The sequence below is a fragment of the Grammomys surdaster genome, unplaced genomic scaffold (genome assembly GCF_004785775.1).
Source record: "Grammomys surdaster isolate TR1022 unplaced genomic scaffold, NIH_TR_1.0 224, whole genome shotgun sequence".
NCBI classification, from domain to species: domain Eukaryota; kingdom Metazoa; phylum Chordata; class Mammalia; order Rodentia; family Muridae; genus Grammomys; species Grammomys surdaster.
This window is the reverse complement of record NW_021604669.1, coordinates 255,401-280,302: the sequence shown is the minus strand read 5'-3', so window position 1 is coordinate 280,302 and position 24,902 is coordinate 255,401. Positions and strand designations below refer to the sequence as shown.

Here is a 24,902-nt window from a genome sequence, read left to right as displayed (position 1 = left end):
CCTGTGGTCTTGCTCTGAATCCCAGTCACAGGCCAGGCAGCGATAAAGGAGTTCTTTGGGTACCCCTTCCTAATCTCTGTGGCTCTGCTGACCTCATCCTGTGTCAGGGAATCCAGCCTTAGTTCCCCATGGGAGGGGGAAGGGGAAACAGGGACGAAGGAAAGTCAAATGGACAGACAAGTCCAGGCTAGTATTGGCCGTTTTCTCAACTTTTTTTCAATCACCTTTCAAGCTCTGGGAAAATGGAACTTGCCTAAGCTGGGAAATAAATATGGCTGCTGAAACTCAGGGGGAGAAATACAGCACACTTTGTGTGTTGGAGTGGGGAATGGGGTGACACAGGAACCTACACTTTATTGACTATGGAAACAGATATGGAGGTCATCCTGAGTGCCCCAGTGGCCAGAGATGGACCCTCTTCCTCCACAGTGGAAGAGTGGGTTTCCTGAAGCCTGTGGGTGGCTGGTCACAGTGACACAGCTGCTAGTACTCCACTGACTTGTGGCAGTCCGTGATGACTAGCCCAGGGGATTGGTCTCTTGAGAGTCCCCTTGGCCCTGCTTGATGGGCACATAGACAGTCTGAAGTGGGGTTGTCTGTGTCTTTGTAGCCTCTGCTTCTCTTCACTGTCCCTGCCCCTGGGTCACCTTCACTGCCCTGGGTTCCCTGAGCCTTGTTGAATGAACCACACCAACTATCCTTTCCCATTGGAGCCTTGTTGTACTTTCTGCCCTGGGCTCATTCTGAGGAAAAAAACACCCGCTGTGCCCTGGCAGGATAGGCTGAGAAGCTCCAGCAGAGAAGAGACAGAAGGAATTCTGTTGGCCCCAAACAAATGGTCAGCCTGGAGGCCTAGCCCTCCCCCCTCCTCCTCTCTCTCCCACTCAGCCTACTCAACCTTCCCTTCTCTCCTATCCTTCCCACCCCATCCCCTGGGGCATCCACTGACATAACTATGTGGTCATCTATCTTGTGCTAATACTAAAACCCCACTATACCTACTGAGAGAGAGGTATCCCAAGACTCAGTGTGCTCTTGAACAGGGAAGTGGGGACTGGGCCGGATCACTGAAACTGATCCTTGAGTGTGGTCTGTACCTTGAGAACAAACTGTAGGTTGCCTATACTCCAGGCTCCTTGCTCCATGGACAGAGGCACAGCAGGTCAGAGAACCAGGACTACGTTGGACAGGGTCTGATGTGTCTTGCCTTTCTTGGGGATATCTTCCTGGCTCCTCCCTGAGACTCAACCCTGAATCCAGGGAGGCTAGGCTCATTCTCTCCATGGCCAGGGCATGTCTCTTTTACCTTCCTGTCTATTTGAAAAGATGTCCTTCATCTCTTCCACACTCAACATCTACCGAAGGCGGAGGCCCCACACCTGCCTCTCTGTTTCTTTCTGAGTCTTGTCACAGCTGTGTCTCACTAAAGCCATCTTTTGTCCCATCATGGGGTGAGACAGACTTGATATCCGAGAAAGGTCATGACCTAGGGATATGACCAGAATCCCATCTGAACTAGATGTCCAGACAGAGCCCAAGGGTCATTCTGGAGCCCCCGTCACTGGCCCAGCTCAGTTCCAAACCCTCTCAAGCACAGCCCTCTCCCTCAGTTCCCCTGCCCTACTGTGAGAGGACTTAGTGATCCATGATACCCAATGTGTAGGTATAGCCAGGGCTAGGGAAGCACAAGGTGGGGGTGGGGGGAAGATTAGGAACTGAGAGTGGGCTGGGCCCTTGCACCTCTTCCTGCACCCCATGTGGGGCCCTTTGCCTGTTTCCTTGGGTACAGAAACACAGAACCATGTCTCAAATTGCTGGTGTTCAGAAAACCTGTCAATCACAGGGGCGACTTATTAAAAGGAAAACCGTGTCTGGTCCCAGGTTCCTGAGCACAATGGTGTGGGAGCAAGAGAAAGTGGCCTTTCTCTGCAGTGCCACCCGCCTCTGCCTCTGCCACTTTCCCTCCCTCTTGTCAGTAGTTTCAGTACGTAAAAGAAACAGAGGAGAGAAAGGGCAGAGGCAGCTTTTCATCTTCCCTGGCGCTTGCGGCTCCTGCTGGCCCTGCAGAGGGTGACGACACTTCCTGGCAGCAGGTGGCTCCCTCCTTTCCATCTGTAACCTGCCTCTCAGGCCTCTGCTCTGGGTCTGGAAGGTTTTATCCTCCCCTGGGCAGGTGCTGTGCTGCTTCCAGGCACCAGCAGGTGCAGCTCTTCCCAGGCTGGGCTGGGCCTGGCTGATGCAATTCCTGGCTAGCTCCGCTGGCTTGCCCGGGGCTCCAGAAAGCAGAACCTCAGCAGAGGGGGCACTGGGCATCTACAGATGACCATGGCAGTTGTGATGACCTATTGGGCCACTGGGCCATTCAAACACACCATACTTCTGTGATGCTCCAAAGGTATAGTGAAAGTTCAGAATTGGGCTCGTGTGTGTGTGTGTGTGTGTGTGTGTGTGTGTGTGTGTGTGTAGGGGTCATCTGAAAAGCCAGTGGCAAAGCTGAGGCCTATAGGCTAGTAAGAAGTGCTCTCCCATGGACACTAGAGTTCCAACTGCCCACGAACTTCATCAGACTAAGATGGTGTGGCCTAGCAATCAAATAGTCCCTTTTCACCATTCTCTGTCTCCTGCTAGCCTTACTGAGGTCTGGCTGGTAAGGGGTTTGTACCCCTTGCAGTTCACCTCTCCTTCTCAGTAACCTGGCACTGCTCACGGAGGTGACCTTGAACAGATTATTTCAAAGTTCTTGAACCCAGGCCTGGATACAGTTAAATGATGGTTTCTCATTTTGTAGATAAGAAAACTGAAGGCCAGAAAGATGGCAAGCACCATCCTTTTGACAGGACTTTGACCCTGTCTCCAGATTCCAGGCTGGACAAGCTAGATGAGCCCAGTTCTGCAGAAGAGACCCCTTGCAGCACACCTTGCACCCCAGCATGGAGATTCAAGGGCCTGTCTAGGCCTAGAGGCCATGGGGTTGGCCTTTGGGTGTCCTAGAGGCTTTAAGGCCCAGGATTCCAGACTTAGAAGTTTTTCTGGGGTCCACAGCAGCCTCCTCTGAGGTCCTGCTTCAGCCCATCCCACACCCTAGAAAAATGGCACATACTCCAGTAAGTTTCATAGTTTTATTAACAAAATCAAATATATGTATATATATATATGTCTATCTCTGAGGTAAGATGGTATGGGCAGATGGCCTGGCTGGATATTCAAGGCTTGGTGAAATTAGGGGATAGCCACACTCTCTTGAGATCTCCAGGGTCTCCCTAGTCCCCAGGGCCTTCCTACACACCGTGACAGCCAAATGAATACGGGTCATGGTTTATGTGCAAAATTAAACCTGTGGGGGCTGGCAGGGGCCCAGGGTGGAGGATTTATCAAAACATCAATGGAACTGGTCTCAGAACACCAAAAGACCGGGCAGATGGAGGAACCCCAACAAGGCCTACTCAAGACAGCAGGACACAAGCAGCTACCAGCACGAGGCGGTTGGTGCCGGGGCATGGATGAGGTCTCAGCTGGGCAATCACTGGGCAGGTCAGGGAAGTGCCTGGGATAGCCTAGGAGCCAAGGCTTGAGGACTCCTGGGACTGGGCTTGACCGGCAGGCAGGGCACAGCAGAAAAGGTCAGGCTGGGCTGGGGCCCAAGCCTTGAGGCTCCTGTAAGGTTCTGGCGAGGGCCAAAGGCCACACAGCGAGCTGGGCTCTGTGCTAAGAGGACCAAAGGTACAGGCCCTGCTCAAGCTGCAGTGGCTCGTGGCTGGCAGCTAATGAGTGGCCAGCGGGGCGGGCATCATGGCAGACCCGTGGTTTCACGCTGGCTTGTCTTCACCTTCAGCTCTTAGGCTGAGCTGGGGCGCTGCCCTCTGCCAGACACCTCCTCTCTGTAATCCTGTTTTCTCTGCCTTGAAAGTGTCTTGGAACCTCTGTGTAGGCAGCTTCAAGAGAGGAGGGGATGGTGCTGGTGCCGTGGTGATGCCCGTTCCAGACATGGCAGGAAAGACTTCTCAGCAGCCTTGAGACCTGAAGGAGACAGGAAGCAGCAAGACGGTTAGAGAACCGCTCACCACTAGATCTAGGAGGGACACCAGGTTACCCTGCTCCCAACTGGTGCCCCTGGGGCCTGTCAGGACTTCTCAGATAACCCAGAAATCTGGAGAGTGGCTGGGATCTGGGGCTTGGTTAGGATAGGAGACAAGAGTCTCTTACCTGGTGTCATTCTCCTGGCTCTGAAGACTCCAGCCGCTGCCTCAGCTGGGTGTGAGGACTCAGCCCCTCTGGGACCCTCCGCCTGCCATGGCTGAGTCATGGAGCTGAGCTCTGCTTTTCTTCATTGGTATGAATCACTGCTGGGGTGAGAAATCACAGGGTCCCTGTGAGCTGGCTTAGCAAATTCCCCCAGTGCCACCCCCACTTCAGCCCTCTTCTTGGACCGTGAAGTACCAGAGCCCACTACCATGGCACCCACCCTAATGCCACTCCACCCTTGCTGCTAATTTGCTAGGGAAGCCTTGAAGGGCTCCTGGAAAGTGGACTTGGTTCTGTCGCCCCTCCCCCAACTCTAAGATACATAGAGCAGGGCTCACCTTGGGGCCAGGAGGTGCCAGGATGTCAGGTCTACTGCTTCAGCTGCATGTGAGGCTTCAGCTCACCCCTGGGAGGGGAGCTATGCTGCCCAAGACCGGTCAGTTGCTCTGGGAGGCAGCTAGGGTACCAGCTGGACCTGCTGTGTCTGTAGGAGCGGGCTGCATCCCCAGAAGTTGAGGTTCCCTCGGCATCTCTGATTCTGCTTTAGCATCTGCCCTGGGATGCCCCCTTGGGTTTGGTGCCGACTTTTCATTGCCTTTCAGACACTTGGTTTCCTGATTACCCAAAGGACACTGGAGCAGAATGAGGAAGCCAACGGTGTTCTGTGATGGTCTGAGAGTATAGAGGGTGAGGCCAATGGGGCTGGGGCCAGGACCAGGGCAGACAGGTGAGAGGTGGGTGGCAGGTGGGAGCCCTATGGGAGGTGGGTTTCTTGATGTTTGGTCCATGTAGCTTGGTTGTGTGGCGGTTGTGAGTCAGGCCAGTGGGTGAGTAGATGTCCAGCTGGACAGGGCATCCCTTTAGAAGTCAGCCCCAGCTCAAGTCCTAGTTGGCAAAAAGCCACAGGCTGGGTGTGGCAGGCAGGCTGGGGACCCTGGGCTGGCCCCTCTATTCAGGCTGGGTCCTGTCACTGGCTATCGACTCGCTGGTAAGAGCAGGTGTGAGTGCCTCAGTCTCGTCCTCTGTGGGCAGTGGGGTGCCAGAAGGCTCAGCTGCCTGCTCCAGGCCGTCCTGCACTTCCATGCCCCTCTGGATGAGCTGCTCCAGGGTCTTGGGGAGTGGGTGGCGCAGAAAACGCTTGAGCTTGGGCTGCAGGGTGCCCACCACATACTGGATGATCTCCTCTTCCTCAGCGTCTACATACAGGGTCTGGTACAGGTCCCGCTTGCGCCAGAGGAACTGGTCAAGTGGCTCACCCTGCTTCTGCGGCAGGTCCAGCTCCCGCTGAATGGCTTCACGGGACAGTGTGCCCTCACTGTACTGCAGAAACTCCTTCTTGAACTCCACCCAGTTCTTCACCGAGCCCTGCTTGAACTCCCACCACTTCTTGGCTGGCCCATTCATGTGGTTCTGGATCTGGGACAGCCAATATTCTTCAGAGCCACCCACCTGCCGCAGGTACTCTTCCAGGTGGCTCAGGAACTCCCGTGGGTCCTCGAAGATCTGTGTATCCACACCAGGGCTTGGTTGTCCATCCTCACCTGGCCCCCAAGACTGGTATTGCTGAGCCTCAACTGACTCCTGTTCAGGCAGCTCTCCTGCAGCAGGTGGCGGGGTGATGGCATAGGGGCTAACAGTATAGTCATAGCCATCAGCTTCCTGGCAGTAGGGTTCTGGACCCCCCACACCTACAGAGACGGTGTGGCGGGCCGGCTCGCTGCCCACTGGGTACTTGCCGCCCATGGACTCCAGGCGGTCGGCCCACCTCTCCAGACGGTAGAAGACCTCCCTCCACACGTGCATCTCACGCTTGACCCAGCGCTCCAGGTTGGCGATGGTCTCCTGGCAGCGGCAAAGACAGGCCTTGATGGACTTCTTCCAGCGCTGTGAGTCGCTGGTGGGCACATAGCCGTCCAAGTTGTTCTCCAGCTTGCCCACCGACCTGTGCAACCCTTTCAGCTCTCGCTCCACCTGCTTGGACACTTCGGTCAACAGATGCCGGTGGGTCCTCCGTACGTGCTCCAGCATCTCAGCTCGACACTTACCAATCTGCAGGATCACATTGGGTTTGGCGGCCGGCCCACCCCGCTGGGCAGGGTAGGCGTGGAGGCCGCCGGTCGTCATATGGTCCAGCTCCATCTGCTCGCCGGTGCTGAGGCTTCGGACAGGCTAAGAACCCTTCTGAAGCAAAAGCCGGAAGGGAGCAGAGTTGGTGGCTGCAGCGGGCGCGAAGCGGCAGTGGCAGTGACAGTGGCAGGTGCGCGGTGCCGGAGGAGCTTAGCGAGTGTGGCAGGCTCGCCGCCGCTGAAGCTGGAGAGGCTCGGAGACTGCGGCTGCGGAAAGAATGCTCGCCGGAGCACTGCACTGAAGCCGCCACCGGCGGCTATTTATGCTGCCTGGGGCCCGTGGGCGGTAGCTCGTGGAGCCCTGGCTTCCATTGGCCGCGCCCAGGCACCGCGCCAGAGCCCGCCCGCGCTCTCTCCTGCCGCAGGCCCCGCCTCCCTCGCGCCTACTCGCTCCCCTCCCGCGGGTGCCCTCAAGGACCCGCCCCTTCACAGCCTGGAGTGACTAATGCGCTCTGCTGCGCGCCTCCCACCCGGAGGGATCCTGGGGACCAGAGACACTCTCCTCTACCTAGTCCTGGGCAGCGGAGGATGAGGCTAAGGCAGGTTATTACCTACCGTTTGTCCTCAGGGTCTCATGATCTCTTTTCTTAGGGAGCAGCTATACACTACCCTTCTGGATCATTGATGCGTTCATCCTGACCCTTGCCCAGCCTGACCACACAGTATGCAACCTCAGAAGTGCCTGATAGGAATCTTTCACTCCAAACTCTTCCATCTTCAGCTGTCTTTGGTTACCGCGCGCGGTAACACACACACACACACACACACACACACACACTCACTCACTCACTCACCCCTACCTCCTGCCCAACCGTGCCCCAAGGGTCATAAGTCCAAGTCCTAGCCTGGTCCAACACTGTTAGGGAACTCCACTAAGGGAAGGCTTTTTCTAGACCCCTTCATTGGTGTGTTTGTGGACACTGTCTGTGTGTTAGTAGCTGAACAGGGCTGCAGTGCCCTTGAAACAGATGTATCACTTGAACCTGTACGGACACGGAGGTAAGGCCTAGGGGTATCAGGAGGTTCAGGCAACTTGCTGAGCCCTGAAGCCCCCAGGACACAGAACTGGACCAGAAGCTTCCCAAGACTTCTAAGACATTAGTCTCAAGGAAGGAGACAGGGAGAAGGAGGAGGGAGGGGAAGGAGCCGGCAGAGGAAAGCAAGATACCATATAAGGAATGGGGCTCCGGAAGCTGAGATTCCCTCTAGAGGGAGGCCCCTTCCGACTCCCTGGCAACAGCGCTGTGGTGCAGTGGGGGAGGGCGTCCTTCTTGGCTTACACCAAGCCAGATACACGGGTCTAGGTCTCTCATCCTCTGATGTTACTTGGGGACATATCCCAGCCCACAGCAGAAGCCTACAGGGGCCCACAGACACATGGTGACTGCAAGAATACCCTTTCCTCTCTGCCATCTCCTCCCCCCTCTCTCGCTCATATATACACACTGAACACTCATACCCCCCAACACTTAGCCTACTCACACCCTTCCATGTAGACTCATGCCCCCCACTCACGGCCCTCTCTGTATTCTCATGCCCCCACTCACAGCCCTCTCTATAGACTCATGCCCCCACTCACAGCCCTCTCTATAGACTCATGTCCCCCACTCACAGCTGTCCACACACACCGATGGCCCCTACTTGTAATCCACACGTACGTATACCTTAACCTCTCCTACCCCACTGTTGTTCACACACCTACAGAAAGCCCCTCACCTTGTACCCCTCACAGCCCCTCCTCTGTTCTCAAGAAGCCTTGAGGCGCTTTACCTCTCTTAGAGTCAACCTGTCTCCCCCCCTCCCTCCCCACCGGGCTTCCATCCCTGAAGGGAATGTCTTTCTGGGGAAAAAAAAAAAAACTCCTCCAAAATGGCTCTCCTGGCATTTCTAATTAGAGGTGAGTAGGCGGACACAGAAGGCAGGCGGAGGGGCACCACTGCAGGGAGGAGAAACAGGCAGAGAAATTGCTAGAATAGGGACTAGCTAGAGTTTTCCTGTGGAGGAATCCTCGGAGCTGGGAGGTGCTGGCCTGAGTCTGGAGGTAGCTGAAGGTTAGCCAAGGTCCTACACCACGGGGTCAGGCTGATGAACCAGCTGGACCCTGGCCTGTCTGCACATATGCCAGAAGCAGCCCTTCGGTGGCCGGAGTCAGCCTCTATGTACCCACACGGAAGCTAGTGGACAGGCCCTAGAGTGGGTAAGCTGGGGATGAGAAGGCTGGAGGTGGCAAGGGTGACAAACAGCCACACTGTAGCCAGTAGCCAGGGTTCCCCAATCCCTGTTTGTAGGGGGATTGGGCCCAAATAAAAAAGTTTCCAATGCTGAGATGCTCGGCCCTCTGGCCACTTCATCTCCTATCTCCCTAGAGGGCAGTCCGTTCAAGCCACTGTTCCTGAGACACTACCCTGAGCCCTACTGGGGTGACAGGTCACATGGAGCCCTTCTTCCTCCTTTGGGGTCCTCAGAAGCGATGAACACAGAAGCCCAGTGACAGGTGACAGACACAGACAACAGCCACAGCTCCTCTGGGAACACTTAATCGCTGCCCAATTATCGCCCCAGAAACTCTCAGCAACTCCCTTCTCGCCCCCACACTGCAGCCTGGGGCTACATTCTGCTGCTAGAAAAGAGGCCAGGCTGGCTGGCTCCCTGCCTTCAGAGAGGGGGATTTCTAACCCACACTCTTCCAGTACCCACCCCACTAATCCTGCCATCCCCAACCCCCTGGAAGGTTGGGGAAGGATCAGGGCAGGTCAGGGGTTGGGCGGGGTGGGGAGGCTGAGCCTGTTCAGGGAAAGAACGTGGGGGAACATGGCAAAATTACCTGACAGATTCTAGGTGAATTCTGCTGAAAAGCAGGAGTCCTTAGGGATGGGGCAGGCCTGGGTGAATCCTTAAAAGTGCTAAGATCCAGGTAACCACGGTTCCACAGCCCCTTCAGTCCTGGTCCTTTGTTCCCAAGACTTCAGATACCCTGGGCTCTGGCCTCTCAGCATTGCTATCATGCTAAGCTGCCTTTTTTCAGGATGAGGCCCTCTCCTGGTATGTCAGTCAGAGAGCTCTGAGGCCAGGGAGTGTCCCTTAGCCTCCTGTCCTGCCCCTACCTCTGGAACCTCTAGCACTGTTCTCCTGATCCTCTTCCCAACCAGAGACTTCTGGTGAGCACAAGATTCCTGACAGAAATCACACATGTCCAGGTCCCTACCACCTAGGCTCCCAGAGGCATGGGGGCTTTAGGGTCCCTTAAGTCGCCTCCTTGTGCCTCATGGGATATCTTCGACGTCTCTTCATGGCCACTGTGGGGCACAGGTGTCTCTGTCTGGCTAGATGTTTTTCTCTGAGGCTGAACAGTCAACATCCATTAGTAAAGAGGGTAAGGGCAAGCTCCTTCAAGGACAGAGCTCACAGCCACCCCTATACCTGCACACAAAGGTGCACACAAGCATGTCTTCGTACCCATGAACAAGTATATACGCACTCAAGTACCTTGATCATCTCCCCTGTGATATGGGTTAAGGGACCCCATTCCTTATGGAGCCAGAATCCAGGGCAGCAGAGATGGACACAGCAGGGATTTAGTTGGGCTTCCCGCTCTCATCTGCCCACAGACCTGCATCTGTGTGGGCACAGGAGAAGGAGTATAGGCTTCTGTCTCTTGACTGGCTGAGCAGTAGGACCTGGCCCAGGTGCCTTCATCAAATCTCTAGACAGCCACCTGCTACCCACTTTGCACAGATGACTTTTGCTGCCCAGACCAGTGGTCTTAGCTCCTGGCTGATGCCTGGGTACCCTGTCCAACTCAAGGTCTACACTATGAGTTGAAACCAGGGGTCCAGAGCAGTCATTTGACATGGATCTGAGGAAGAGAAAGGGCTGAGCCTTTCCACATCCCCTTCTAATCATCTGGCCTGACCTTTCCCTCAGTGTCAGTTGGAGAACAAAGCTACACTAAGCTGAAGGTTGCTGGAGTCCTTTCTTGGCGTCAGCGTCGGACAGGAAAGGAAAGGAGGAGGGACCCAACTCCAGTCAGTGTGCTTCAGAAAGCCACTGCCTACTGCTGCTTAAGGACTAGTACCCTCAAGCCAAGCTGACATAAGAATGAGCCTCCAGCAGGAGAGAGGACACCTGGCCCTCCCACCAGCCTTCTGCTGGCTGCATGACTTCCGGTCACCCCTACTGCCAGTCTCTGGACACAATAGGGCTGGTGATGACAGCCTCAGGAGCTGAGAACCGAGACTGGAGTTCCAATCTCGCCCCCCCCCCCAAACCGGGCACAAGGATGCACAGTGGTTTGGAGGCTGAGACTGAAGAACATCAAGGTGGGGGAGGGAGAGGACTGAGGGAGATGCTGGGGAAGCAGGAAAAGATGGAGAATCTAAGACAGAGCTGCAGTTTAATTTCTCACAAAGATAATCTCATTTAGCAGCCCTCAAAAGGTGGGGGACCACTGAGCTAGCCAGTAACAGAGACAGGCTAGGGCATGGAGGCAGGACTGGAGCCAAGCTGTGGGACCACAAGAGGCTGAGTTGCTCTCACCAGGGCCCGGAGCTCCCCTCCCTTTCCAGCAGCCTTCCTTCCCGAGCCCCAGGAACATGTTCTCTCTGCACACACCCCCTTCCTTCCTTCCTTCCTCTTCCGTCTGGCAGGCTGTGTGCTACATCCTTGTCCCTGGAACAAGGCAAGGCAGCCTGTTCGTTCAGGGCCCCCACACACCAGACCCTCCTCCCTCATCTCTCCCCCCTCCTCCTTCCTGCCTCCTGCCTCAGCTCCTCCAGGCCAGCCTCTAAGGAAGCCTGGTAGTTTTCCATGGAATCTGCACAAGTCTTGATGCTCTCTGTGCCCCAGGCATTTCCCATTGCCCACCTGGCAGTGGACAAGGACACAGGTTTGTGGGAGTCTGTCCTCAAGAGACCTGTGTTCCTCCCTGAACCCAGCCATGATTCATAAGGGAGACTGAGGTCCAGAGAGGGCCAGAAATCTACCCAAGCCACATATGGATGGAGGCTAGAAGCAGGGTAGGATTTGGGCTAGAGGTCAGGCGGAGAACCTCCGGGCTCTTAGAGTCATCATGTGAGACACCCCCTTGTGCTATAGGAACATGAGTAAATCTCTCTAAGCCCCCATCCCTGCCCTGACCTCAGTTTCCCCACAGATGGTCCCCTGTTGTGCTTTTAGCTTGATTACTGTCTTCTGCAACTTGTCAGCGCCAGTGGGTGCCCTTGCTCACAGCCTCCGAACTTGACAAAGAGCACCCAGCACTTCCCGGGGACTCTTCTTGTAGAAAACAGGTCAGCCCCTTTAATTGTCATTGCTCAAGCCAGAATAGTCTAGAACAAGGAAGGAGAAGCCATGTAGGCATTGTGGGTACAGACCTCAGCACTCACATACTAGGAGGTCAGTTTAAATGTAGAAATGAGATAGGGGCTAGACCTGAGGAAGCCCCTTTGCGTCCATGTCAGACAGCCTGCCTGAGCCTGCCCTAAGCCTCCAGAGAGCTGTGGACAGGAATTTTTGCATCTCCCTGAGTCTGTGTGTGACTTCATGCCACTCATTCAGCCCCTTGGTCTCAACCACACAACAGGCAGACTGTACTGAGTGGTCACTAGGGCTCCTCTCCTCTTCCTCTTCCTCCTCCTCCTCCTCCTCTTCCTCCTCCTCCCCCTTCTCTTCCTCCTCCTCCTCCTCCTCCTCTTCCTCCTCCTTCCTCCTCTTCCTCCTCCTCCTTCTTCTCTTCCTCCTCCTCCTCCTTCTCTTCCTCCTCCTCCTTCTTTTCTTCCTCCTCCTCCTCCTCCTCCTCCTTCTCCTCCTCCTCCTCCTTCTTCTTCAAGGTGAAGGCAGAGGAAGAGCCGAGTGGACCTGTGGCTATGAGGCTCCTTCTTACCAACTGCCCACTCTCCTGTTCAGTTGACAAGTGCCAAGTCTGTGTTAAAGTGAGAAAGCCTTGGCGCCCTACAGCTGTCTGTATTTTGTGCCTCTAGGAAGGGTCTCCAGGCACAGCAGATGCTGAGTCCTGTGCCTAGGTCTATCCTGTGTGCATCCACACAGAGTCTCTGAGATGAGTGGCCAATTTTGGTGTCTGTACAAGTCTGGGAATGTGTTATGTGCGCAACCATATATGCTGCAGTCATAGCATCCTTTAGCTTTTCTTTGCATATCTGCTGCCAGCCAGCACTGGGTGGCTCTGGGTTCTGCCTGAGCAGAGGTACTCAGGGCCTCCATGTGTGCAGGAGCCAACAGCCAGAGAGATAAGAGGGACTGCCAGTTGAGTGGGGTGCTACTCAGGGGCCAAGGGCAGCAACATGGCCACATGGGGTCTGACCAATGGGGGGGGGCAGAACATGGACGGTAGCAGAGACCAGGTATCAGAGTGAGTCAGGTCTCCCTCACTCTAGCCAAGACACCAGCCTCGAGACAGGGCCTAGTGTGGCCAGGTCTTCCTCAGCCTGGGGAGGACATAGAGGGTAGAGAGGGTGGAAAAGGGCCAGGATATGGGGAGATGATTTGGGGCTGGTATTCCTGGTTTGCGAGTTGTGCCTGCTATGGAGAGAAGGCCCAGGAGCTGGAGCTGCCAAAGGGGCAGGAATGGAGACTATCAGGGCTCCCTTTAACCAGGTAGCCAGTGCTGAGCTGGGGAGCAGGGGCAGAGTTATGAACCAGGAAGCAGCAGAAGCCATGGGAGGCTGGGCTGAGGTGGGGGGTGGCTGGCAGCCATTCTCCATCTCTGCTCCACTGGGGCCCTAGCCAGGCTGAGTGCCCACCCACCAACTCCTTGTGTGCCCACTGGGCTGGATCACGCAAGAGCAGCTCTCCATCAGGGGCGGGGGTTGGGGGGAGAGGGGTTGCTGCCAGCTGGCCAATGCAGACACCCCCAGAGCTGAGAGTTCAGATGCCCATGCCAGTTAGAGGGTGGTGTTCAAGGCTGCCACCCCCACCCTGGCGGCTATGTTTTCCTGCTGTTCTCTGCAATTCCATTTAAATACCTCCCAGAGCCAGCCCAGCAGCATCGGCTTGCTTCCGGCACCATAAAAGGAGAGAGGCTGAGAATAGCTGAGCCATGACGCAGCAAGGAGCTTCCCCACGCAGGAAGGCTCTACGCGCTGAGCCTGCCACCACCCAGGGCCCACCCTGCCCTGCACCTGCTCTGCCCTTGCCCTGAAGGAGAGGTGGGGACCAGGGTCCCTGGCAGAGAAGCCAGAGACTGGTGACATTGCTCCTAATTTGTGACCCTTAACAAACCAGACCTGCACAAAGACCTTGTATCAGGTATTTGTTTACCTAGAGTTCTGGGCCCCAGGAAAAGCAGATAGCCCCGGCCCTGGGCAGTAGCTCCTCAGTCCTGTAAATAAATCCCTAGGGACTGTGTCCAGGCTGCAGGGTTCGAGCGGTGAGCCGGGCTGGACTAGTGCCAAGATGCAGACACATAAGGATGATTGGAGTGCATGTGCCTGGCATTTCTCATTCTGTCACAAAGGAGAGTGGGGTACCAATAGGGATGGAGCAGTACTCTGAAAAAGTCCAAACTGACACGGGGAATTTCCGAGAACCGGAAGGGCTTCCTAGAGGAGGAGCTTGTGGGTAAAATGCAAAGGAGGGCACAGGTTGAGCAGGGGAAGCCAGTGCTGTGCCCCCTCTACTCTTCTGGCTCTCTAATGGCCTTCAATGGTGCTTACCCTCCTCCAGCTCCTTCATTTTCTTTCTGGGGGTGGGGGCAGGGCAGGGTGCTGGATCCGGACCTCTATCTTTCTCCGATGCCTTCTTCTACCGGAGACAGCTCATCTGAGTTCTCAAGCCTTTGCCCTGGGCTTTGAAACTGATAGAACACTGACAACCAGGTCCCAGTGAGTGACCTGTGTAGCTGCAGATACCTGGATATGCGGGTTGTCTCCCCACTTCCTGCAGTTCCCTAGCTAAAGCAAGCAGGTCTCTACCATTGATGGGTCTCACAGGCACCAGGCACAACACTTGGTCCCTGGACCCACTGGAAAGGTTGTGCGTGGGTTCAGGGTCTGCCCCAAACTGCCCAGTTGAGCCACAGCCCACCATATTTAGCCCTTTCCCTGTCCAAAGGGAGGAGCCCAGGTTGTGTGGACTTTCCAAAGAAGTGGACAGACACTGCAGTGGTCAGATAACCAACACAACCACTTCTCAGCCCTGACCTCCTTCACAGATGATGTGACCACCACAGCTGCCACCACATCCTCACCATTATCGTCCCCACCATTGCCACATCTCCAAGAACCACCCCATGAGCCCATGACCACAGGCAGGGCTCCCCACTTTACCTCCCCACTGTGACCCCTACACAAACATCCCCAGTTTCACCCCCACCATGACCTCCATACTGCCAACACCAGCAACGCCACCACTGTCATCCCTACCGTTGCTCCACCGTCAATATCAGCATTGTCACTGCTACCCCCCAACACCTTAGCAATCATAGCCCAGGAGGCTACCCTGATGTCAGCACTGAGAGAAATAGAGTCGCTCAGGTCCTGTCTGTGTTCTTGGTTGTAACCTTAGGAAGATTTTATTCCTACTCCCTGGCTGTCAGAAAGATGGAATCCCAATCTAGACCTTTGGTTCCTGGGACATGACAGCTTTTGGGCTATCTGTCCAGAAGGGTCCATCTCCTCCCTCCAGACACAGGGAGGGCATCAAAGGAGTGCAAGATTTCAGATGAGCTTGGTTAGACCAGTAGTAGTCAGAAAGGAACCCTGCCCCTATCTCTGGAATATTTCACTTGGCATCAAGTTAGACAAAACCCCAGTCTATCCCCAGAGCAGGGCAGAGAGAGAACAACTAGTAGTTTCAAAAGGTTTAAAAACTTGCCCTTAAAAGATCATGACTAATGGATCTTTTGAAATGGATCCATTGTTGTTGATGAACTGGGAGGACACTCCAACCACTACAGAAGACGTGCTCTAGCTAAGAACACCTGAGCTCAGAGCCTGATGAATTTTGAGGCTTTTGCTCAAGTACCATCATGTGTTCCACCATCTGGCTTCAATCCTTACCTATGAAGTAGCACAGTGACAACTGGGAGCCTGCAGAACTGTGGGGGATGGTCACCATGGCAGTGAGTACCAAGGAGGGCAAGGAGGATGGACATAACATCATCACCATCCTCCTCCTCCGTGTACCACCTTGGCTGTTCCAGTGCTTAGGACCTCAAGCAGCTTTGCACTGGCCCGGGTTTGACTTCTGTTGAGAAAGTTCCAGGCCACCAAGCCTCCCCAGCCCCAGGCAAGCACATAGCACTGGCCAGCTGATGGAAGGGTGAGGCAATGAACATCATCTTGGGAATCTGTGGACCATGCTTTTTCCTGGGGCCCCTTCATCTGTCCCCGTGTACAGGGCCCCTGATTCTAGAGATGCCCCCCACCTTGGTCTCTGACTCATACTGGTGTCTCCCAGATAATTATCATGTCAAGATAAGGAGGGCCTTGTCTATCCTGCCAATGTGACTAGTACCAGGGGTATGTTCAGTGAGCATGGTGGGGAGCCCTATGACCTCCACCAGAGATGGACGTAGGTGTCATCATAGCTACTGGCAACCTCAGGGACTGTAGCAGCAGTAGCCTCTGAGTCCAATAGGGAATGCAAGGCCACCTAACTTGATGTGGCATTGCCCTAGCCTCCTGGCTGGGCCCAGCTTCCAGGCTAGTGAGGGAACAGGGAAGCCAGGACAGTGAGTGGGCACAGCAGCTCAGCCTTATGAAATCCATGTAGCCAAGCCTTCAAAAGATGAAGCCTTTTGTTTCTTGTTTCTAATTAAAAAGAATTAGTCAGTGGAGTGACACGTTTACGAGGAGAGCCAAGTGACACTGCTGCCCCGCTTTATTAATAAAATGAGAGGGGAGCAGATTCCCACACTGCCGGAGCCTGGCACGGAGTCTCCTTCTCACAGCATAATGGCTTGGAAGCCCAAGCTGTTTCCCAAGTTAACCAATCCTTTCTTAGGCTATTCTTCTGCTCCCCTCCCCTGTCTGCTTCCCTCCCACCCTCCGTGTCTACCTTTCATGGACTGGGAGAAGAAAAGAAATGCATGTGGGCTCCCCACAGGGCCCTCCACATCTCTAAGGAGAGGACCACAGGGAGTGGGGAATGCGGCCAGAACTAGACCCAGGCCCAGTATGTGCAGATCTCTGGGATACAGCTCTATAATGGGTCCCAGAGTGTAGTGTGCATAGAACTTAGCCCAGAATCTGAACTATGCTGCTTGGGCTGTAGGGACTGGGCTTGCACAGCAAATGAGGCTGGGCAGTGAGAATGTCACCACATGGGGATGCCCACCTGGGGAACCTGACCATAGCACTTCCCCTGAGTACGTAGGGAGGCCAGAAAGACACAGCCCTAAGGGCAAGTTGGGGAGACCTCAGAGGCCACATGCTCCATCCAGGCCCCATTCCAGCTGTACTGTTAACTTGTCTAAGATCTCCCACTGAGTTCTAGTTTTTACTTAGCAGTTCTTTATCAATGGCTTCCTTCTGTGACAGCATCTTGGGAAAGCCCAGAAGTGACTCATCACATCTTTGTCCATAAGTGACTCTTCCCGTGTCAGGAAGTGCTGAGAGCTTCAGAAACCCAAGGAATGGGAGTGGCAGATGCCCTGAGGTGGGGGCACCAGAGAAAGCCAGGAACCAGCCAGATGCCCCAGGGAAAGAAAGTTAAAGGCTGAGTAGATTTCCTGAGAGAACAGTGGGTCTCACAGACTGGGCCTCCTGCCCAGCCAAAGCTGTCTCAGTGGTCCCTCTTACCCTAGACCAGTACTGGCACCCAGAGCTACAGGGCCCTCAGGCTGAACCACTACACAGAATCACTGTGTCCTTATTCCTTCTTCAATCCAGATATGGGGTCATACCCCTCTTCCTAGTCCTCTGAACCGCTCTCTGAGCCCCTCCAGAGCGAGGCTTGCCTTTCAGCCAAACTGAAAGAGCTGGTGGGTTTAGGTCCTAAATTACGTTGGTCAACTACTCAGAGCTGGCTGGGGCTTTAGTCTGTGCTGATTGTTGGCTGAGATGCTCTGGTCATGATGGAGAGCGGGGGTTGGGAAGAAGAGAGACGGAGTCAGGAGAGAGATAAGAAGTCACAGTACCTCGTAGGATCCCATCCCCATAGGACATCTATTCATTAGCCAGACTGCGTTCACACACTCATACAACGTGGGAGGATGGCATGGGGAGGGGGCAAGCTGGGCTCCTCTCCAGTGGGCGAATGTCTAAGAATCTAGATATCTAGATGCTCTTAGATCAGCACAAGAAACATCCACTGAAGATGTGAAGTGTGCCCTGCCTCCAGTCTCCTCTCAGCAGTGTGTGTGTGTGTGTGTGTGTGTGTGTGTGTGTGTGTGTTGGAGAATTGAACTGAGCTTCCTGAATGTGAGGCCATTGCTGTTCTACTGAGCCATACTCCTGTGTCCGCAGGGCAAAGGAAGGGAAGAGTTGGGGAGTGTCAAGGCCGCCGTGAACCTGGGAGTTGGCCTGAGAGCTGCTTGTGTTGCTTCTGTGCTAACGGTAGTGGTGTGGCATTGTTCCCTCCCACATATGCCTACTCAGAAGCAGAAGGGCCCCTTCAAGTTCAAATAAAGCCTTGAGGGTAAGGGAAGAGGAACAAAAGGGAGGAGGCAGGTTGATCTGCCCAGTCTCTTTGAATGGGATGGGTTAGCACATGCCACCAAGCTGCAGCCAAAGAGGCAGATAGAGAAAAGGCAGGAAGCCACAGAACCTGGTCTTATCCAGCATATTGTGGATGTTCAGGCCACGGTACCTTCAATGCTCTGGTTCCAGCAGGTTCTGTGAAGTCAACCTTCAAAATACCTCCACCCCCTCCCATACACTATACACTCCTACATTCCCAGTTGGGACAGGACAGGCTGGGCTGATGTCAGCCTGACACCGACTATTCCAGGTCAACCGAGTACCCATGGTCAGGACAGGCCCAGCAAGCTGTATTGAGAAGAAGCCAAAGTGAAGTCTTTGGAGGGAGGGCCAAACAGTGCCTGTCTATAGGCTCACAGAGCCAGGTAAGGACTGAGCAGTAGGCAGGAAGGACTTGGTTTTGCCTCTGCCACACGTACATGCTTGTGCTGGTTTGCAACAGGCAGTTGTGTGCTCCCATGTCACAAGAAACATCAGCCTCACAGCTGGGGTTTGGCATGCCCTCTGTTGCTTTCACTCCTGTGGGCCTGGCACTTGGCAGAATTCAACCTAGAGCCAGGGCCCCTTCTTCAGCACCTAGGACAGAGAAACCTCTCTGGACATTCCAGGGGGTAGCTAGGCCTTGTTTGCCTCTTCTTATATAGGAAAAGTTGGGGCACTAGCTCCTTTCTGATCAGTGAACAAGGGCCAGGTGTCAAAGGACATGGGATCAGTCATTTCTGAGCTGTCTGAAAACAGGTCCTTTCTCTGTTGGGGGCCCAGAGGCAATGTCTTGTAGAAGCCCGAATAAAACGAGGAACAGCGGGAAGGAAAGAACAGCCACCTCAATCCAGAACATGTCTGGAAGACCCAGGGCCACCTCCACCCTCTGATCCTGTGGAGTTCTCCTCTGGAAGCATGAAAGACAGTGGATCCCTTGGGGGCTTTCTAGGCATGCCATGGACAGATCTACCAGCGCATAGCCTGCTCCTCCCAACCGTGGCCCGCTGCCTGGTTCCAGTCTCTGTAGCCTAGGATCCATTTACTCTGAATGTCAGGAGGCCCTATCACTCTCTCTGGGGGAGAGCAAAAGTGTGGGTTACAAGCATGAGCCTCTACAGTTCATGCTCCATAAGTATTGGGTTACAGCCATAGGCCCACCACAATACATGCACCATGAATTCAGAGTTATAGGCAAAGACCACAGGCATCAACATGTCCTCCAGTGGCATCAGAGACCACAGACATCAAGATGATCTCCTATGGCAGCATGGATCATGGATAACAATACAGCCTCTGGTGGCTGCAATGACCTCAGACAACATGGCCTTGGGTGACGGCACAAGCCGTGCACATCACCATGGTCTCCAGTGGCAACCAATAGGACACCAACATGGTCCTTTGTGGCAAGCAGGGTGGACCACAGACATCACCATAGCCTCAGGTGGCAACACAGACCACAGACATCCACATGGCTTCTGGCGGTAACATGGACCACAGACACCAATCTGATACTTGGTGGCAGCATGGGCCACAGACATCGACATAGCTGCTCTCTCTTTTTTAATAAACACTTCATGTGGCTCAAGGTAAGTTTCAATAGAAACTTGAATATTTGTCAGTTCTTACAATTAAGCACAAAAGGCAACACATTTCACGGCTTACTTTGAACAACATATTGATGATTTCAATACCCCACGTCCTTTACTGTCTTTATAAAAAAAACTTGTCATAAGGCCAATCCTTTAGTCTCTGAACCCCACATTGTTCCTTTTTGAAATTACTCTTCCTCCTTTAACTCCATCTGGCCCCGCCCCCACTGGGCTCACCTTTTAATTTTATTCTTATTCCCTTCCACATGGAACATGAATCACTTTCCTTTTCTCTTATTAAATCAATCACCTACACACTGGACAGCAGCAGAGAGAACTGGACTTCTATTTAAGGAACATGTGCACCTAACTTGGGCCACTTACACCTCAACCTCCATTGCATACTTTTAGCTTAGGTGCTCCATGAAGACAACCATTTCCCTATGATTCCATGCCAAACATGAAAAATCAAGATACCCTGCAGTGTGCCAAGATTCCTTGAAATTTCAAAATCTTTGCAACCGAAGAGTCTTTACAGAAAAAAAGGAATGCCTGGCCAACAAAAATCCTAAAATGCACGGAAACATGAAGAAAGTAAAAAGTACAATAAAAATGTCAAGAAGACTAGTGCCATAGGGGAAACAAAAGCTCAATTCAGTGAATACACTTCCTGTACTCAGGCAGGAAGTAGTTCACAAAGAAAACAAAACAGAATAAATGAGTCACTAATGTCCTTTAAATAGATGCTGAACATGTTAAGTATTACGCTGTGTGCGTGCAAATGCTCTACAATTCATATAAGGTAATTCCTCTTCAAGACTGCAAGTGAGGTCACCCTTCCAACCTTCGATGGTAGGACAATGTTAATGTATGGATTAACAGCAACTGCCAAAACACGTTAAGACAAACTGGTGAACTATAGCTAAAAATCTCAGGAAAAGCCCAAGACAGAGTTGGCAGACGAGGCGGGGCACTGTACATGGGACACTCTCAATGTAGTCAGAGGCGAGTGAGAATGCACAGGCTGACATTTAAGTCATGAGCTGGCTGTTACCTATAGGATCCTGGAATCAGTCAAGCCTTCTGGGTGACAGGTGCTTAACTAGTAAGACACTAGATTACATTAATGTACACTGTGTGTTAGTGTAATCACACGTTTTAAAGGAATCATATTGAGTCTAATTCAGAGTAGAACCAGCAAACGGACACTTAGCTTCCTTTCCCAGGTTCAAACAATCCGCATTCATTTTTAAAAACTCTAAAATACTAACCTGGGAAAGAGATGTCTTCAGGACGATTTTCTGTGACAAAAAAAAATTATTAGATGATATTAATTATAAAGCATAATACCTATACATGAAGCAGCTTCCTGGGTAAATAAGGACTATGTTACTGGTAAGTAATTTATCAAGAAATCTTCACCTTCCCTGAATTTATTGACCAAAAGAATGTAAGAAGGTATCAGTGTTTGATATCTAAAATGAAGTGGCAGTTTACAGTGACCATGTTCCTAACTGAAGTATCAGACTGATTGAAAATACTGGCATTACCAGAATCGTTCTCTATCTCCAATAACAAAGAGAGTAGTTGGAATTACTGGACTAACGGCATTAGTGACCATTGAAGACAGTATATAAATACTTTGCTATGAAACAACAAAGCTTTTCCAGACCTCTGGTTGCATCTTCCAGTTAAGGCTGAAACGACCCGTCAGAGACAACCAGAGGCAATGAACACTGTACTTTTCAACTTCCCTCCAAATGGTGGGAATCTGTTAAGAGTGATGTTAATCACAGACACCTGCAAGGTATCAGAGCAAAGAGCTGGGGTGAAACCAGCACTTCTCACCCGCCCTGTTCTTCTCAGGTTAGGTGATGATGAGCTCTTTTAAGTACCACTGTGATTCTCATTCTTATCTGCAATACAAACAGAGTAGAAACTCACTTGCTTTCTTTGTCACCCTTGGAAACAGCCACTGGTAAGATCATGGCCTTAAGAAGAGTCCACTCTGCTCATTGCTCATATAGAGAAGACTGGAAGCGTGAGGCTGGAGAAAGTTGCTGTGAAGGATGAATTTCCTGATATGAAATTATATACACATATGTAGATATGTGCGTACGATATGTGCATTTATGTCACTTTTTAATTCAGTATAACTTTCGTTTTTCATTTACGATAAAACTGTGATCCTAGTGGTATTACCAATGAGAAAGAATATGACAAAAGATGAGCCGGGATTATGGATCAATGATCAAGCATCCTCCTGTTGTAGCTTCAAGTTCAATGCTTAGTACCACAGAGAGCAATCACACACAGCAGAAAGAGAATTTAAAGGAGGCATGGATAGAAGGGTTTCACCTTTTCTTCCTCAAAAGAAGAGGACCATTTTCATTCACCCATCGTATTGAACTCTAGTGTTATTGCACACGGCAGAAATCCTGTAATTGATAGACTAGACTGCAGGTTTGAAGTGTGACCCCCTGGGACTCCCTTTCCGTGCTCATCAGTCTATATGGAATCACAGAGCAGGTTGATTCCCATTAATGCTGAGTAGTAAAAGGCACTGCCTCTTCCCTCCTCCCTTCCTTTTATGAAGCAGCGTCTGAAGACATTTTAGTGTTTTTACAACATGAAAAACAGTTTGCCTTGTCATTGTGCTGATTAACAGAGACGAAAGGCAAAGCAGGGTTGGAGGTGTAGCAGAAGAGTGGAGTACCTTCCTCACAAGCATGAAACCTTAGGCTCCCTCCCTCGAACTGTTAAAACACGTTATTAATTTCCAGTTATATATTTAGAAACTCTACCACTACCATATGGCAAAGGAAGAAGTAATTGCCATGTAAGTAAACGTCTTAGTAACACAATAAGACTACAGTGGCCAAAATGGAAGAGTTTTAAGATACAAAAAAGAAAATTAATTATTTAGGAAAAAGACATCATAAAATGATTGAATCGTGTATCTGGTTGGATTGATACAAATTTTGTCTTCATTGACAGCTATAGAAAGTATTCATATTCCCTTATTGCATTGTAAATAAGAATCGAAATGAATGTTTTGAAAAAGTACAGTGTCAGGAACGGTAGAGATGGCCCAGACGGAGGACCAGGGTAGAGATTCCATCCCGGCACACACATGTTGGTTCACAACCACACATAACGGCAGTTCCAGGACTCACAACGTGTCCTCCTGAGTCCCATGAGCATCAGGCAAGCACATAGTGTATATGTGCAAAGGCAAGGCACACATACACATAAAAATATAGTTCAATGTGGTATGTTATGAATACCTAGGGAATATACAACATGCTAAGATCTTTAGAAAAGCTTGTTTTAGTACACTCAAATATGCAGCGATTGAGCAGGACAGGAGCAGGCGACTTGTCCTCCCAACGTGCTAATTTAAAAATAACATATGCAAACATGTAAAATTTAGTGCACAAGGTTGATAAACTTTTAAACAACACATGCTTCCTCGTATAATTCATTCCTTGAATAATTCTGAGCATAATAGTGGTTTTTTACGTGGCGGAGGCGGGGCTCAAGTGAACAAAGGAGATGGGAGAAGTGATGTAATTATATTTCAATTAAGATTGTATTTTTAAAACTTTTGTATTGCACTTTGAGAATCATAACTTTCTTATTTCAAACTCATCTAAGGAAAGACAATGGAACGTAAAACTGCAAGAAAACTCACACCTCCGCCACACTCAGTTGCCCTGCAGTTAACATACTCTCACGCTCCCAGACAATACTCTCTCTGCCATGAACAGAATGGTGGCAGAAAAAAAACCCTATTATTTTAATACTGATGGGAAAGCACTTATCAATATATTAAATTCGCAAGAGTATTTCAAACAGCATCAGAGAATTTTATGAGAAAAATTTGCCATCACTTTCACATTTATGAGTCCTAAAACCTTTTACAGTGTTCCTCATTAAGTAAGGAACGAACAAAGCGAAATGGCATTGAGTCAAGGGCAATACAGTTCAAACCGCCTAGACAGGGCTGGAGAGATGGCACAGAGGTTAAGAGTGCTGGCTGCTCTTCCAGGGGTCCTAAGTTCAATTCTCAACAACTACATAGTGGCTCATAACCTCTATAATGAGATCTGGCGCCCTCTTCTGGCATGCAGGCATACATGCAGGCAGAAAGAACACTGCATAGATAAAGTAAATATTATTTATTATTAAGTAAATCTTTTTTAAAAAGAAAAGGAAAATTATCTAGATTATCTTGATAGAATGCAAAGTGCCCTGATATTAGGAGTCCTAAGTCTCCTTGCTCTAGAACAGTGTTTCTCTTAGGTTCCAGACTGAGGCTTCTAAATCTCTGGATTTTGATCCTTCAATTTGCCAAGCTGCTATGACATAGAAATATACACAGAAATAGTAGAATGGTGTATAATTTGCTTCTCAGTCTTTAACTGACTAGAATCTCAAATAAAAACTACTTTGTAAGCTTTGAATGGACCTATTATCAAACACTACAGATATCAGAAAGGGTTATTACTGAATTGAAGAGTCAATCCAGGGTGAGAACAGTAATGAATTCCAAGATGTGGGCTGGGTCACTGGCTGGTCTTCCTTTAGTCAGCAAGGAAACACTGAGCTAGCTAGTTTTTGTCATGATGATCATGAATTTATATACGTATCCCCACCTGACTCAGAAGACAAAATCATTTTTCATACATGCATAAGCACCCTGATGAGATGTGGTGGGATTTAGCTATTAACTGGAGCTAATAAAAATTCGATTCTGAGGATTGCACTCAGTGTCTTCCTGCCGAGGCAGAGTTGGAAAGCATTCTGGACTCTTGAGGCACAGACTCAAGTGTCTTGAGAAACATTCCTTAATATGGAAAAGCACTTGGTAGTTCAATCACTCCTCAACACCTTTCCTGAGAAAGGTGACCGAGATCTGTCACAACCACAGATTGTGTAGTGGGGGAAGATGTAAAGGAACCCTGTGTACAGATTACTATGAAAGAGGAAAAGCATCCATGGCCTTTCTGCAATTTGTTTGCATCCAATATTTAGTATATTCACAAACCCATCTGATGATAGGAAAGAGAGTCTCCTGCAAAGTAACTCACTGTGATGGCCTGCTAGGATGCTGAAATCCTTTAAATAGGTGATGAGATTCCGATGCCTAGCAACGGCTGTGTGCCAGTCGTAAGAGTCTGGGCTGCCAGAGCCCAGTAGTGTTATAACGGAAACAATCTTGAGTTTACAAACACCTGGGCATGTGGACTACCAGCTTCCACAGCTCATGACTATTATGATAAACACCCAGAGATCATGATGAG

The 24,902-nt window shown here is 51.4% G+C and overlaps 1 protein-coding gene across 2 annotated transcripts; it reads right to left on the bottom strand.

Moving 5' to 3' along the window:
• Window positions 1–3,105: 3,105 nt before the first annotated feature.
• On the bottom strand, window positions 3,106–6,381 carry Arc (activity regulated cytoskeleton associated protein). 2 transcript variants are annotated; one of them, XM_028773281.1, is made up of 3 exons: window positions 4,581–6,381; window positions 4,204–4,343; window positions 3,106–4,017 (listed from the first exon to the last, which is right to left on the bottom strand). In XM_028773281.1, exon 1 carries the CDS (start codon window positions 6,379–6,381, stop codon window positions 5,191–5,193), a length of 1,191 nt encoding a protein of 396 aa, XP_028629114.1. In that variant the 3' UTR covers window positions 3,106–4,017; window positions 4,204–4,343; window positions 4,581–5,190. The 2 variants fall into 2 exon arrangements, with proteins under 2 accessions (XP_028629114.1, XP_028629115.1); XM_028773282.1 differs by having other exon boundaries at window positions 4,204–4,340.
• Window positions 6,382–24,902: the final 18,521 nt, after the last annotated feature.